The 17231-nt window shown below is 42.0% G+C and overlaps 1 protein-coding gene across 2 annotated transcripts in view; it reads right to left on the bottom strand.

Moving 5' to 3' along the window:
* The window catches only part of MAD1L1 (mitotic arrest deficient 1 like 1), a 371406-nt gene that overhangs the window by 252234 nt on the left and 101941 nt on the right, over positions 1 to 17231 (bottom strand). For both annotated transcript variants that reach the window (XM_064520181.1, XM_064520179.1), the window contains exon 11: positions 5484 to 5628. In XM_064520181.1, the coding sequence (XP_064376251.1) occupies positions 5484 to 5628 (145 nt within the window). The remainder of the gene's footprint in view (positions 1 to 5483; positions 5629 to 17231) is intronic.

Here is a 17231-nt window from a genome sequence, read left to right as displayed (position 1 = left end):
CTCTCAAATTATTTAACTGATTAACATAACCAGGTTAAAATTAAAGGGAACTGGTCTCAACCGAGAAGGTTGCTGAGGCTCTTTCAGGCACAGAGAAGGGCTTCTCTGTTGGAAAGTGCCCCTCTCTTTTTAAAGTACACAAGATGATCTAATAGGTATTACCTCACCCCGCAAAACTTGCCTCGCTGAGTCACAGAAGAAGGAGCAGTGGAAGTGTTTTAAAATGCATTTTTATGCAGGCATAAAACGGCAGACAGCTTGCACAGGTTTGTACAAACCTACAAAGGGGAGATGCAGGGAGCAGAGGGAAGAAAATGGCAAGGCTCGGGCTGACAGCACATAACAAGCACACGTAAAGCAGCAGCACAGCTGGCGATGCATAAGAAATGACACTGCTTAAATGATACACAAGGAGTCACGAAGTGAATTGAAAGGAGGAGGCATCATTTCTTAATAGGCAGGAAAGAGCATTTGATACTACCCAGAAGACAGAGGAGCAGCTCAGTCCTGCCCCAAAGCCAGTCTGTCCTACCTGGATGCCGAACACGGAGTGGGAGACCTGAAAGAAGGTCTATAGCAAGGCATCTGTTGCCAGACTGGGTGGTTTTATATGTTTTATATACAGCCATTGAATGCCATATTGAGTGCAGTATTTAAGGATCAATCTGTACACATCCCAGAAAAAAGGTTAAATCACCTCCTTCCCCTGACCTCCCAGAATATTAAGATCCTTCCCCGTACTTTAAAATCATCTACCTCTATGGAACATCTCAGCCTCATACAGAAAAACATCACGCAGGGCCCAACATGACAGAGAAAGCGACAGCAATATTTTAAATCTTTACTGATCACAAAACAAAGCAGATGGCAAATCAAGTCCTGAACTCTGCATCTGCCATGCTTAATGAACAGTTTAATTACCTAGTGCCGATGCGGATGCATCTCTGCTGTTGCAGGCTCTGGAAGTCACTTATATAGTTCACACTGACTCTTATGAGGCTATCTCCAGGAACATGTGGTAGGAACAGTCAGCTGGAGTTGGTTAATCAATACTTATTTAATCCCTAACTTTTATGGTGATGGCCTGAATTATGTCTCAATAGAAACAGATTTACTATCAGATCACATGATCTGGTTGAATACTGAAGAAAGAAAATGAATTTTTACAGCCTTTTCTCTTGGTAGCAGAGTACCCAAAAGCAGACAAATGTACAGATAGGAAATAAACAAAGCAAAACAACAAAATTCAGTACAATCAGATTAATTCGTTTGTTGTGTTATGCCTTCTATGAGAGCAAGGGATGCAATTAGGACAGTCTACATTCACAAAGTCTACAATTTGAGAAGCAAATTGCGATCGTTTAGAATAAGTTACAAGAAGTAACTGCAACTGCGCTTCACATTTGGAGTTCTGGTGTATGCAAAAACGCAAGAGCCCCCCTGAAGGATCACACACCAGCTGCGAACAAGCAGGGCACTTGTGCTCTGGGCAAACCCGCAGCACACACTCTGGGTTGCTGTTACTCACTCTGCAGCTTCATGCAGTTATGACCACCCAGCTTTGTGCACAGAAGAAATAACAGCCCTAAGGAATCACTAACTGCATGAATGCAAGTGAAGAGGTTGATAATCTCCAAGCAAACAATAGAGCTAAGGGCTGTTTCACTAATGGGTAAAATACCGAGAGGAGAGGAGAGGGTGATCATGGTAGGAAGACCTGTGCAAACCAGCTTTTGACCCACCACAGCAGAAGGCTTTGGGACCCCCAAAGTGTGCCTTTACTGCTTTTCTCCAGCCTCAGTTCTGCTGCAGACTGTCCATTTGCAGCCCCTGCAAAGCTGCCCTCTGGAAACAAATAGACCAGAGCTTTGTTTCCATTAAATACTGACTCCATCAGCTACTTGCATTCAGAAAAGGTTTTTCGGAAAGGGCTATTCATTTTGCAACACCTACATGCCATAAGAAATAACAGAAAAGATTCCGATTTTAGTCACTCAATAGTACAACTGACTTTTCTTTTAATAAGCCTACTTCATAAACAAAGACCACGAGCTCTGTGTAAAGCTCTCAGAAAAGAGAAATGCTCACAAGCTTAAGGACAACCCTAAAATCAAATACAAAACCATGTAAGTAAACATAGCATTCAAAGCCAATATAGCAGTAAATCAAACAGGAAAAAGGACATGGCAGATGGAGACTAGGTCACTCCCCAGAATTTCAGGTATCTCCCACTAGGTGCTGTATTGGAAGTACCTTGGGTAACAGAGCAAAGATGAAAGATTTCCCTAAGGTTCTGAGCAAAGCCAAAGCAAAGAGACACCACACCAGGCAGCAGAACCCAGAGTGGAGTTCTGGAACACAAAAGTAAAGGAATACATCTCTTCAAACACTGATTTCTTTTTCATCACCGTAAGTGACTACAGCAACAATCCAGGAGATAGCCATCAGTGTCTGAAAACCTCCAGGGTGTCCACATCTAGTCTTCACATTTCACTGAAAGCATGCATATCAAAAAATGACAAGTACTGCTTTGATTTACAAGCACATACAGCAGAAAGTGATTAACTAATAGGTTCGAAAGAGCAGCATGTCAACAGCAATAGCCAGGATACAGCTCCCATCCCAGTCCATTGTCAGGGAGGGAATTAATTGGGGTGGACCACTGCACTAGTAGTGACCACGGCATGTCAAAGACTGAAGAACGGTGGTTCTTTAAGCCTGCCAGGGAAGAGATTTACAGTGATTCATAGAAGAATCCTAGACTGACAATTGTGCTAATTCCAATTGTTAAGCTAACCGGAAAGGCCCAAGTAAGGTCAAGAAAGCTCAAAAGAAGCAAATGAGGCAAGGAACCAAGCAATGGAGGGAGAAGTTAAGTGCACTGAAATGGAAATACAAGAGCAACCAAGTAAGACTGAGAGGCTGTGACATGTAGAGAATGAACAAGACTAAGCAAGTGAGATAGACAATCTGTGAAAGCCAAAAAAAATTGCTTGAAACTTGAGAAAGAATTCAAGAGCCACAACGGACAGCTAAGGAGGAATCAGATCAGCAAAGCAGGTACCTCTGGGGCATTCTTGGAGAGCATGAAGGTGCATTTTTATTACTTAAATGGTGTCATTAAATGAAAAGCAGCTTATCCTTTCCTATCCCTTTTTTTTAAGGCACACTCAAGATTTGTGACTTGCAGGTTACAATTTGATCCCAAAGAAAGGGTAGTTGTCACTGCATTAAACTTGCACCGTTAAACTTGTCTGATGTCTTTCAATCCTGATTTGCTTAGCATAAGGGCACAGATTCATTGCCCTACAAGAGGGTCACATGGACAAATACAACAATCACTATCAGAAGCAATAGGGATTCAATCATATAGAAGTCTCCCCCAAATTAGATTTTCACAGTGCTATTTAACAAGACAAAGATTCAATAGGGAGAGCTCATCTTTTCCATTCTCAAATGACATAGACAGAAGCACAGTATACTACTGATGCCACTAATTAGATGATTAAATACCATTCTAGGTGATATGCTTTCAATGTAAAATAATTATTTTTAACAGGCAATATATTTGCTCAATCTCATTTTAAATCATATCATCATACTTTTTTAATTAATTGAAATTCCTTCTTCTGATTTCACATGAGAAGAGCAACCAGTGGGAGAAACAGTGCCAAGGACAGAATACCCAAGTACCATAATACGTGAACTTCTTCACAAAGGACCCCTAGCACTCCCTAGATAAAATACAATTTTTCAGAGAACAGCTAAGTCTTTATTCCTTTAAAACAAGTCAGATGAGGAATTATACAGCACACTGAAAATTTCCAATGTCAAAACACAAGGTTATTTGCTACGGTCTCATGAAGGACATTTCAAAGTTTTCCTCTATTCCTCTACTGGGGGGGATGAACAGGAGAGTAAACAAATCAAGGGCTTTATCTTTCTATATAAATTAGAGTACAATCCACCACATGACAAAGTACTGTAGTCTTTTTGTCTAGTACTTAAGGAAAAGTAATGGCATTTTGTGTTCTATGACAAACATGTTTCTGCTGAGGACTGGAAGTAAGTTAACAAAGGGAATATTTTAGAAACTTTCTGAGAAGCTTCCTTCAGGGCTGAACTGCCTAGGACACTGCTAGATAGCTGAGAAGGTTATGCAAGGAAGGATTTTTACCAGGTGCTGCGTCATATCCAGCCATGCCAGTACCACACTAGGGCTGGCTGCTTGCTTGGGGTAAGACTGAAGAGGTTAAATTTCTTTTTTGTTTCCACAGAGAGGGTTTGGGCCACGCACTCAGAAGGCAGTGCCTGCCTCAGTGCATTGAGAAAAGTGATGGCACTCCTTTCTCCTTCTCACTTAAGTGACCTTTCTTGGCATCAAAATCCACAGCCAGAAGACCTGAAAAAATACCCTCACACTGAAAATGCTTTAGTCAGCGCTGAAAATTAAAGCTTAAAACACTAGCAAGAAAACAACTCCTTTCCCTCTTGCTCAGACATTCCCATCATGTCAGCAAGAGTTACTCTGGCCAGGTACTCAAGCCAAATAAGTCACGTGCCTAGGAAAGCCATACCAGCTTCTTCCTCCCTGTACACTGAGATGTACCCAGCTTTGCTGCACTGCGCTACAGCTTACACTCCCAGGTCTTCCTCCTCCTGCCTCTCTCACCCTAACTATTTGAGGCTGAGCACGTGTACATACATAAACTTACTTATGTGAGCAGCTCTCAGGCAGATGGCTCAGATGAGTGAAGTTTTGCGAGGAGTACTTTCGGAAGCTGAAGTACATATTCTTCTGACTAGGGAGAATTACTATTCCCTTTGGGAAAAGCATGCTCTCAGAATTTAATATAAACTTTTCAATGCTCTACAGACTTTTTTTGAATTATTGTATAGAATTTCATCATGGCAGCATATCTGATATAGGATAACGCAGAATTCTTTGAAATGTCTTATAGAGAGAATCCTAAAACGTATTTTCAATTTACTGGTCTAGTGCCTACCATTACACTCTGACAGACTTTCAGTGTTAGAGGAAGGCGATTCTCTCACTCTCTGCAAATTGTTTTTCCACAGGAAGAGTTGACAAGGTGCAGCCATCTCCCTTCTCTTCAGGAAAGGAGGTGAGGCAGCCAGAGCCATTTATAAATTCCCCTCAGCAGCTCAAAACACTCTAGCAACCAGATTCAATTCTCTGCCCTCGCACAAAGGCCAAGCATGAGACTAAGTTGCATATCACCAACACAGGAGGAGCCGAAATAGGGAGCATGCTAGCAAAGCCTTACGATGTCCTAGGACGTTTTTTCCAAAGCAGCTCTGAAGACAAGTGTCATGTCACTGCTGCGGCACTGCTATGCAAAGACCACAAAACAACTTTGTGGCGTCTGCTGCCAAGGTGAACAAAGAAAAACTAGTAAGGGCTGCATCAAAAGGGAAAGAGTAAGGACACGTGTTTTCCCTGACACTATCGAGGAACTCACCTTGGTGAGCAGCAGCACGCGCTTCTGCAGCCGCCTGACCAGGGCTTCGTGCTGCTCACGCTTCTTCTTCTCATCCAGCAGCTGGCTCTGAACCCGTACTGTTTCCTCCTGTAGCTGCTGCCGGGCCTTCTCCAGTATTCTGGCACTAAGAAAGACAAGACAGGCCAGTGAAATCATAACCGCTGCCTCAAACAAATCAGAAACACATGAGAGGAGAAGCAGCCACACAATACCAGGACAGTGGGCTTGGGCCATTTCATCAATATGGCTGCTCCGCTGGTACCCGAGTAACTGCAGTCTCATCATCAGCTTTCCTCAAAAAAAGACTGAGAGAGAAAAACCATCCCAGTGACAGTCTCCTTGTTCAGCACAAAGCAATTACTGGAATCTCACATACACAAGGCACGTAAATAATTACGTATATATTTCAAAATAAACCAATTTGCCTTTGCGAAGATGCTTCATTTTCAACAAATAGTGCAATATCTCAGGTTCTACTGTATCTTTTTATCTTTTCTAACAAAGTAGAAGTAAAACGAAGGTTTAATATGATTTGCTTTGACAGACAGATAATATTCAGCTAGTAATTATAGCCACCACCTGCACATTGCTCTTGCCAGCAACCTCTATTGGAAGAGAAATGTCTTCTGAGGCCAGGCAATTAGCACTTATTCTGCAATGTGGACTGGACTCTCAATTAAGCCAGTATAGTTCAGCCTCCCTTCTCAGCTCTCTGCGCAGTGTGACACGGTGAAGGACATTGCTCCATGTATTCTTGGAGATGTTCTCCACACACACGCGCTGGACACCAACGGGCAGCTCTCCCAAGCACTCATCAAGCAGCCCATCACGGATCAAGTACTCTGGCAATGCACCTGGGCAACAGCGAGGCAAAATGAAATAACTCATCTGACTGTTGACAGCTCACAATTAGTGTGTTATGAGTTTATCCAAGACTGCAAAGATGCACAAAGTTTAAGTACTGAAAGAGTGAGCAGGACACGGGGGGAAAAAAAGCATTGTGCGCAAGTCAAAAACCTTCAAGCAAACTAGAAAGATTCAAACTAACATCTCCAGCATGCTCTGAAACAGAAGATCTTTGTTTTTCTGAGGGCAAGAACACCACTGAAAAGTTTATAAGCATTTCAGAGTGGTATTGTTTATTGTTATAAATAAAAATGCTTTTAAATAAAATAGCACTATTTCTCAGGTACCGTCTAGATATATCAGAAAAGGAACACTGTCTTAAAAGATACTCTTAGCCTAAATTACATACATCCTACACTGCCAGGTCCCCAAATTGTACTATTCAGGAAATTTATGTAGGAATTCACCAAAATCCTCAAGCAGCTGTTGCCCTACCTGAAAATCCTCTCCCCTTCGAAGACAAGTATGCACTTTAAAGAACCAGATGAATGAGAAGACAGTACAAAGCTCCAGTTCAATTTGGAACCATTCACAGACCAATTTAATAATCAGGGACTGTGAAATAGGCTCTTCATTGTTGTATTCAGGTGGGAAAGTTCATCAAGAGGGCTTTAAATCTGCATTTGAAAATGGATAATTTAATTCCAACAGCACCATTATTTCCTTGGTTCTGTTTTAATCACTCAGTTACAAAAGGAAGCTGTGCCCAAGAGCAGTATTTGTGGTGAGGGAGCTAGAAAGATGCTCCCCTTTCACTGAACGCTCCCTTCTCCATCACAGCCTCCCTAAACAACCCAAATTAAGTCTCATGGATCCTTTACAGAAAAGACTAGCCTTTTTCTTACTCGGCAATGCAAGGATTCCACAGCATGAAATAGAGAATCAATTCTTGTTGGATTCTACAAAATAAATCTATATTAAATTTTTTTCCTAGAAGCTAACAAGCTAGCCAGTTCAGACCTCATCCTGTTAAATACGGGATGGAATCGTGGTATAACTGCAATGTCAAATGTCACAAGCGCAAGTAAATACTCAGGAAGTATCTACATGCAATGTATGAAAAGCACATCATTCAGGACTTATCATTAGCAAACTATAAAGTTACCCACCACTGCTTTCCAGCCCATCTATTGGAGGTTACCATCTTGCAGTACAGTAAATTCAGATGTGTTCACACCTAAGCTACTGCAGTTCATGATACAGCATCCTGCTTTAAACAATTTAGGCTTCCAGCAGATGGACACAACTTGGGTGACACCTTAAAATGCAACAGCAAGATTCATTGCACCATGCCTCTTGAAATCCTCAGCTTAAAAAGCTCATCCTCCTTTCCCTGGGACTAAGACAGGCTTTACACTGAACCGGCCCACGGACACGTGCCAGCCTGCTGGGTTTGCTGCAGGTCCACCTCTAATACAGCAGAATGGATGGGTGGGAGCAGGTAACTTCAAGCACTGTCATAAGATTAATTACAGTTTATTCAACAATATCTTTTTTTTTATGCAAAGGGTAAATGTAAGTACAAAACTCCATCAACTGTATTGCGATAAATTAAGTCACAGTATAGAAATCTTACAGCAAATATTTGTTCTGTCAAAGAAACTTAGTCCCGATTAGCATCAGAACAGAAGGAAAACATGCAAACGTAAGATTAAATACTACAAAACAGCCAGAATCCCACATTTGACTATTGCAAAACATTTTCATAGGACAATGGAGAGATCTTTTTCCTAATCTCCCAATATTGTGACCTATTTCCATAAATTGTGAGTGCACCAATAGATTACGCCTGTGTTGACATTCAAAACGAAAAATGGGCTATGTGCTAGGTTTCCTTCTTAAAATAATGAAAAACATTTGAGAGTCACGTCTCATGGAGAGCACAGGTACTCAGCAACACACACTTTTCAAGCTGGTTGGGAACACATGCTAAACACTGCTAAAACATGAGGAAAGTTTAGCAAAGGGAGACAAATGGGCAGTTTCTTCAGCCATTCAGTGCTGTTTAGAAGGAAAACACTACAGGCCTGATTATACTTTCAACCTCAGATCAAATGTGATGTTAATGCTGATAAAAATTAAACACCAGAGATGACTCTGAAAGCAATGACAATGCTTAACCTCTCTGAACTGAGCCTGTCACCATAGGTTTCTTTGCTATAAAGTGTGAAATTCAGCCTCCTTGCAGCTCTCCACACCATGCCAAAGCAAATTATCGAGATCCTTTCTTCCTCTTTTAGGACAGACTGATTCCAGAAACTGCACCAAATGCAACACAAACAGAATCTCTAGGGAAAAAAAGGGAGAAAAAAAGAAAAATTATGTTCCTCAGCAACACAAAATGGGATTTGAAAGCAGGTACCTAGCAGCAAATACCACTGTGTTAGAACGGGGCACTCTTCTTCCATAGTGGTGACACCTACGGCTTTTCGACAGTAATTGCTCACTCAAACCAAACATAAAAAAAAATAAATAAAAAAGAAGCAAGGGAAAATTGGACCCAGAGTTCTCAGTTCAACCTAAGCTCAGAGAACTGGCATTTAAAAAAATCTTTGCAAGTTCAAAGTAAACCTTTTAAGCCTTAAAGAGAAAAAGTCATTTCTGTTTATCAGTCTATTAACGGTCCGCATTCCCCATCCGAGGGAATGAGATGCCGACGTCTTTCTGTTCTGAGCGGTTGAGACACTTCACTTTTTTGCTCTTCCCTTCTGTAATCCACTTTAATGTAATCTTAATGATAAAACTTCATTTTCCAGAATGTTCTGTGAAAGACAGAACAATGACGGAAGACAGCGAATACTGAAGCTATAAGATACATTTTAATAATCTCCTTCAAGAAAAACTACAAAAGCAGCTGACAGTTTTGGGTTTTTTAAGTGATCGATAGAAGATACATTTTTAAAATTGTTCTGTCCCTTCAGTAACCAACTTCCCCCCTCCCAGAGGCTTGGGAAGCCGAGGGAAGCGAGCAGGATGCCAGGAACAGTCTGTGCATCAACCTGGAGGAAAACCAGTGGTGTGCGGCAGTGTGGTAGCAATTAGAGGAGCAACATCACCTGGGTCACGTTGCAGCTCAGAAGATGAGATGCACGCACGAACCAGGGACGACTGTCAGAAGCGAGAAGGATCTCCAGGAGGAAGCACCGCGGACCAGCGAGCGCGGCGGCGAACACCGCCGCAGCAGCACGGAGGGCAGGCAGCAACGGCACTACCGCACAGGTATCACGGAGAGGAGCGTCTCGCTGGCTATCAACACCCGCACGACACAGGCCGAAATGAAAAGGTTAGTGCACAGGTTAATGAGGCAAAAAGGAGCAAGGGAAGTTGTTTTGCAGACAGTTGGAGAAGGAAAATTATACTGGTGCGCGAGGCCTGACAACCTGCCTCCTTCTCAAGGTACCTAACATTTACAAACAGCACACGCAAGAGACTCGAACCATCCCGGCAACCGATAAACAGAGTTTGAATAAAATGTAATTCTTCACTCCCTTTCTTCCCCTCCAAGTTGTATAAGGCAGCACTAAGGCATAAATAGCAATGGGATAACTCCACGGTGTCTTCACATTGCCTGGTTGACAGCCGCAGAAAATCCTCGTCCGTGACCTTCCTCGAGAAGCCACTCCAGTCTCCGGTGTCCCACAGACTTGGCTTCCCCCCCCCCCCCCCCCCCCAGTCTCTGCTTAAACTGCCACGATAAGAATAACCACCCCATTACACCTCAGGGCAGGAATTAAAAAGGAGAAACAGAAGGGAGTAAGACAAAAAGTAAGAGTTAAAAATAGACAGGTCAGACAAAAGAAAAGGTGAGGCTTGGCAAAGCAGAAAGTTTTTCATCTTTGTAACAAAGGAAAAAAAATGGGGGGGGGGGGAGAGAGAACAGATGTTCCTGAGAAGACAGGAGGAAAAAAAAGAGAAAGGGAAAAGGAAAAGGGAAAAGCTATCAAAATATTGCTGGAAAAGTTGTCTATATCTACAAATTTAAGGTAGGTAAACAAAAAAGCAAACAACAAGGAGGAGGCGGCAATTTTAGTGGTACAAGCATTGCAGCTTCCAAGCCAAAGGTAGAGGTGCTCATTTTTGTTAAAATATGATTTTTTGGCATTGTATTCTGCTTGCTTTCTTCTTTACACACAGAATTGGGAATAAACTGAAATAGCAGGATCCATCCCCTGATTGCAGACCTTGTGCTATCGCTGCAATGTCACAAGTGGAAACTTTGCAGGCCAATATTTCCACTTTACCTGTTATTTGGTTACTACATTCAGGAGCAGCAACAATACAAAATACTACCATCTTTAGTGGAAGTTACCACATGGACTGTATTTTATGTCAAAGGTTTACCTATGCCTTATTTAGGACCAGCCCTCTGTATATTATTGTAAAAAACACTACATGAAATAGTCTACAGAGAGCCAGCAGGAAAACAAGCTTTCTTCTTGCTATTTATTTTTCCCAAGTCTTCAGCAAATATCTGCAAACTTTTTCTTGGTCCACACTTCATATTGTCTCAGAGACCTTTATAAAACTCACCATGATCAGGTTTCGGTAAATCACAAATCATTCAAAAATAAGCAGCTCATTTGTCACATTGCTGTTCTACGTACAAGGGAGTCTTGAATCAGTCTGAATTTGTAATAAGGAAATAACAAAGAATTATTTTGCTGGCATGGATAGACGAAATGGAGAAGATGCAGACATGTTTGGAGCTTTATTGGTACTCTGACAATATGTTTTATCTTTGAGACAGTATTTGATTTTACTCCCTAATCAGCAGCATAAATATCAGACTCAGAAATTTAGTATCTTCGAAGTGAACTGTTACAGTACAGAAATAACACAGAAATTCTGTGTCCCAGCACTGGTACCATAGCCTTAACTTACTGATAGCAGTTATGATTTACTGGAACAAATTTCCATCAGGGACCTCTCCTTCCTTCCCGTGCGAGGTCAAGCTGGGTGCTGCAGGGCCTCCAACTTTACAGCCTGCAACAACCCAGTGGAGTCCACTAAAAGAATACGGCCATAATGTAAAGCCTAGGGCAGATCGTAAAATAAACAAACAAACACAAATAACCCCCCCCCCCCCCAAAAAAAAAGCCTACAACAAAAACACAATGAGGTTCTGGATGTTTAATAAACCACTCGACATGAGACTTGTTGCCATGCTAATAACCATGCTCTCCACGTCCACCATCAAGATGAGAATGAAAGCAATGTCTTAATGTGACAATAAATGGGAACCTTTTCTGGTGTGCTTTGGTTTTAAGCAGAAACACAAATAGCTTGCTGAACACATCCATCCCTGATTTCCAGAAAGTAAAATCTTCCAACAGTGAGATAACCACAGGCATTAGTGTCCTCTTTCTAAGTCTCTACACCTGAGGTGTTCATAAGGCCACAGCGTCCACTAAAGACATTTATGTGGTGAATAAAACCTTTCCTGGTATTTTAGAACCACAGGACCAACACTCTTTGCTGTATGCTTACTCACCTGATACCACTGGTGTCTTAAGGAAAACTGGCGACAGGAAAAATGAAGCTGATCAAACACACAAAGTGATTTATACTGGTTTATATGGACAAATCCATAAAGAGCTTTTGCATGGCTGAATACTCATGGCTGCTGTTCTGAAATGACAACAGATTGGGAACTCCTGCATTCTGACCCAAACTGATTCCCTCTGCGGTGCTTGCTAGAGAAGCAATTAGTAAACATTCTCAGGAAAATGTAAGTAATTAAAAAGCAGGAGTTAAAAACAAGTTCTCCACAATTATTAACACAGCATATAGCCTGCACAGCATGTATCATCTATCTCTATACCATAATTTTGCATATGGCATTTGGCAATTACAGCAGACAGCTTGTTTTTAAAGAGCATTCACTGATAAGGATTTTCCACTTCCACTCCCAGATAAGAATAATCCTCACCTTACAAGGCAAAAAAAGCAGTGACTTCCCCAACACTGCAGAGAAGAGGAAACAAGCCATGACAGGCCTTATCCCAGTGGACTGATACACCCAACTGAGTAAAGATGGTCACCAAATTGCTCAACATACATTACAGAGGATCATGAATGGAATATCTCGATTCTGGTTGTCCCAGTAAGAAAGCCAGGCTCAGCTGGTCCCCGTTGAGAAGTCTAGTTTTTCCTCTCATCATCATACTGACCAGTGACGGAGGTCACCGGCGGGCCACATGCCAATATGGAAAAGTGGGAGCTTCAGCACTGAGAGGTGACAAATGGCTTCTTCCCTTCCCCATCCGATTCCGCCCCAGCTTTGAACAGTCAGCAGAATTCCTGAAATCCTCGCAACACAAGGGAACAAAGTACTGGAGAGAAAGGGGGCTGTAACAGGAGGGGGGGAAAGCAAGGAAGAAGTTTGAAAGAAAACCTCTTCTCCACCCAGGATCCAAACATCCTCTCTGCAGCTGGCTTTATTTACATCATCTAATTCAAATTCTAACTGCCTCAAAGTGTTATTACACTTTTTTCTTTGAAAACAAAAATCACAACAACTGAAACAAAACTGAGAATGAAAAAAACCGAAAGATTGAAATAATTACTAATCAAAGGAGAGGCCTGTATATGGGATGGTGAAGCCACTGGCCAGCTCTACCCAGTAATTTTTCTTCATGTCAGCTCTGATGAGTTTTATATTTCTAACATTTCATCAATTTGAATCACCAAATTCAATTTGCATTCCCAGATAAACAGAGACGGAATAATAAATACCCTCATCTGACCTTGACGTATGAGACAGAAAATTGCCCTCCATGATTTCATTTCAGTTTGAACCATAATGAATAATGCAGTTGGCCTCATCACTTACCAATCTATAATCATACTTGTGGGCTGGATGAACTCACGTCCATGCCTAAATATGATGATGAAAATCAAAACTTCTCACTCTTTTCGTACTAGTCCTTTTCTGCTTCTCCTTCACTATACAGACTGAGCCTCCATATCTCTCCGTCCCCACCAATCCAACTCTACTCCAAATATAAATGTCTGAAGTATCTTAATGTGTTGCATAGTCAGTGGTGGGAATTGAGGTGAACACATTGCATAGTGGCTTCCTCAACCCAGTTCAGCATTACGAACATTGTAGAAATTCCCCCAGAAGGCTCTGAATTTGGTAAGCGTTCTGCTTCCCGGCAAGCTGTCAAGTCACGGGCCACACTGCAGCTCTGGTGTGAAGAACAGCAACACAGCACAGACAACTGGTGACACAAACATCAAGAGTGACTAAGAATATTTCAAGTTTCTGCTATACATTCAAACCAACACTTATGAGAGCAGAAAAGTCATCTGGGAATAGGCAGCATGAAAGCTAAGAAGCTGTAAAAGATAAAGGCAAAGGACTGATAAAGGGGAGCGAGAAAGGAAAATTCGCTTGAAAGAGGGAATGAAGTGAGTAGGAAAATGGCTGTGCTGAACCAACTTGTCAGCAAACAAACATGCAGAAATTCTAGGCTCTTGACAGTTAGATAATAGCTTATCTTAACAAAATAAAGAGGATCAAAGTGTTTAGATGATAAAAACAAAACATTAAACCCTCTACCGCAATACAAGTGAGCCCTCAGACTCACGACTTGTTACAGCTTGTGAAGGTTCTGCAGACCTGTTTGCAATGACTTTTGCCAATCAGACCTTATTTCCAATGTGCCTTACTATACTCCACAATGAAATGAATATTGCACCGTCACATTTTTTAATCTGAATTTAAGACTATCTGAATGAACTTAAAGAATTAGCCTTTTCTAAAATAGTTCTTGCAGAATAATTCAGCCATGGAGCCCCACCATAATTCTGAATACAATTCAAAGCTATGGCTCAGCATTTCAGCATCAGGCTTTTGTCTGTGAAAACCCCTCCAGGTGCTACCAAATGTGCTAACCATTAGGGAATTGCTAACAGATACTTGTTAACAACAAATAAACCTCCCAAAATTAAGTACTATCCATAGTTCTTACCCATGAGACATTGGCACAAATAGAAGTAAAGAAATGGCTGAAAAGTCACTCAGATATCTGTAACAAATGCTCTGATAGACCTCTGTCCTTGGTCTTCCCTTCCCACAAGCACCAGCTCTACTTCATCACATATCCCCCTCCTCCTTACCTTCTACTGCTTTGAGCTGCCATGACTCAACTTACATTAAAACAGTCTGCCATAACACAAGCCATATTAAGCACATTAGACATGCTAATCATTAAATGCAAAAAGCATACTAGGATAATATTAAGACTGTAAAGGTCTTAAAAATTACATTACCAAATAAGGTTGTCTATGATACCTGTAACCATGAACCTTCCAAGTGCTGCCATGTCTTTGGGTGTAAAGAACATGACATGGTAATACGCGATCCTTCCTACCATGCTCTATCAAAAAAGCTGGATTTTCTACTAACTGTAACTGTTTTCTGCAGGACCTCTGTCTCATTCGCTGCAGAATTTGGAAGACTAAAGCAGCACAGAAATTGCTGAAAGAGAATGGTCTCAACGTTAAGGCAACTGAAGGTCTCACAAAAACCTGGTTCCAACCCTTGGCCATGCCAGAGCTCCCAGCTGATATGAAGAACTCTTCCAAGGTAGTCTTTCACATTTATTCATTTGTTAGTTCCTAGTGCTCAGCTCGAGAGCATGAGGCATGATTTGCAGAAATGCTGAGCACTGACACTATTGATGAAATCAGCAGAAGCTACACTCAAACATATGAAATCTGGCTAATGCTAAGTCTTTTGAAAAAGCAAGTTTTAAGCACTACATAATGGCACCTCCAAAATTAGACCACACTTCCTCATTGGTTTGCTTGTGGTATAAGAGGACTAGCACAAGAAATTGCAAAAGTAAATCAACAAGTTGTTCTGTAGGAAAAACTGAACAGTTGCTCATTAAATCAACGGAATCCAGCACCTCTGCTGAGAGCGACACAGGAATCCCACACGGTACATTCACAGGACGCCACACTAGGGAGGTGCCGGGCAACTGTCATTTCAACATTTCCTACCCTCTGAGAGCTTGACCTTGCAAGCTGGCCAGATAGTTATTTTCCACATGAAGCAAATTTTATGGTAACATTGAAAAAACACAACCAAGAAGATATATCCAAGAACGAGAAAGAACAGTAGAATCACTTGACTGAAGTTACTCAGTTTTAGCTGAGCCTGCCCCCCAGACATCCACTGTGGAGTAAGCTTCATCCACTTAAAAAGTTAAACCAGCTTTCACTGTTGTATATATCCATTCTGGGTATGCATGTAGGTAAATACAGACCACAAAGCAGAGGAGAGTCGGTCTCCAGCAATCTGGTGTCAGATAATGGGACTGAAGGGAACGGGATCTATCCATACAGCACAAGCTCAACTATCAAACCACGACTACCCGTCATTCCTTTTGCAGCAGCTCTGGCCCAGGGCAGCCCCACCAGCTGTAACCCCAAGAAACACTGTATAACTGCACACCAGCACTCTGCTCAGCAGGTATATTTGGGCAGCTGAGCTAAGCAAACTGCTTTCTCACAAATTATTTCCAAGCAGTTACTTCTCCCCATGAAAAAGATATGCCCAAATGTTACGGACACCAAATTAGACTTACTAACGAAGCCCTGCTAACCCAGCTCCTAAAGCACTCAGAGTGTTGCTTTCCCCTATTACCACCCAGAAAACCAAAGCATTATCTGAATCTTCCACTGGCTTACTGACACCGTTATGACTTATCTGCAGAGTACAGAGACCTACTTCCCTCTAATTTCCTTCCCTCAAACTAGCTCAAAAAACCTTTAAACCTGTATACGGCAAAAGGAATAAAGCTGTCACTGTGGAAGAAAGAACTGTCAGAACAACTAAATTTAGAGCTCTGTTACATCAATTCTCCTGCATCAATATTTTTAAATGTTTAATAAAACAATGCTACATGCTATGCAATCTCCTTGCAATGAATACTTTATACAGACACCAGTCAGGTGGACAAGTCAATAGCCTTTATGCAGTGGTTTCATGTTTCAAAATCACTAGATGAGCAGAAAGGTCAGACTGCTTATTTTGGGGGTGAAGTCGTGATATGATAGGGAAGTGAATTTAAAGAGGTGGCAACCAAATCGCTGGAGGCAAAAGAGAATTCAGGAAATCAGAGATACAAAACATTCCCGTGTTGGGTTTTTTGTGGGTTTCGTTTTGTACCACTTGTAAAAGAACATTCATCCATTAACGCACACAAGAACACCACTGCTGTGACCTGACTGACCTAGCAGACAGGCGGCTTTATGGTCCGCAACCTCATCGGATGCACTCACAGGTAAGTCTCTTGCAGTTACACTACTCGCATGCACCACAAGCCACACACAGGCTGTTAAATGCTGCTTTGCACACACCTCTTTACCAGCCTACTTTTCTGAAGTGGTATCCTGAAAGATACAGGGTTCACCCCTTCCTTTCCAAGTCAAACATCAGCTCCACGGAAGTCACACAACAGCCAGTAACCGAGAAGTGCCCAGGAACTAAGCTGCCTCAGTTTCCTGTGGGACTGTTCATGAGATGTCTTTCGCGTAGTGGTTAATTCAGTGCTCCTCATCTCTCTCTCTCCTGGGATGTGGAGGAAGCGGAGCCTTCCCCCTCTCCCCCACGTGTCCCTCTATAGCAAAATCATCACACAATTACAGCCTGCTGCTTGGGATCCACTGCCGTTTGTAAGCATTGCTTCACGTTGGGAGAAGCAATGATGAGTGTTGGGTCGTTCTCATGAACCTCTGCCAGAACCTGCAGCCACATCAGGATTACTTTTGCTTCATCTGTTTGCTTGCATAGCTCCTTGCCCACAG

This window comes from Dromaius novaehollandiae, chromosome 14, assembly GCF_036370855.1.
Source record: "Dromaius novaehollandiae isolate bDroNov1 chromosome 14, bDroNov1.hap1, whole genome shotgun sequence".
Taxonomy (NCBI): Eukaryota; Metazoa; Chordata; class Aves; order Casuariiformes; family Dromaiidae; genus Dromaius; species Dromaius novaehollandiae.
The sequence above is the reverse complement of the archived record's forward strand: the minus strand, read 5'-3'. Positions and strand labels throughout refer to the sequence as shown.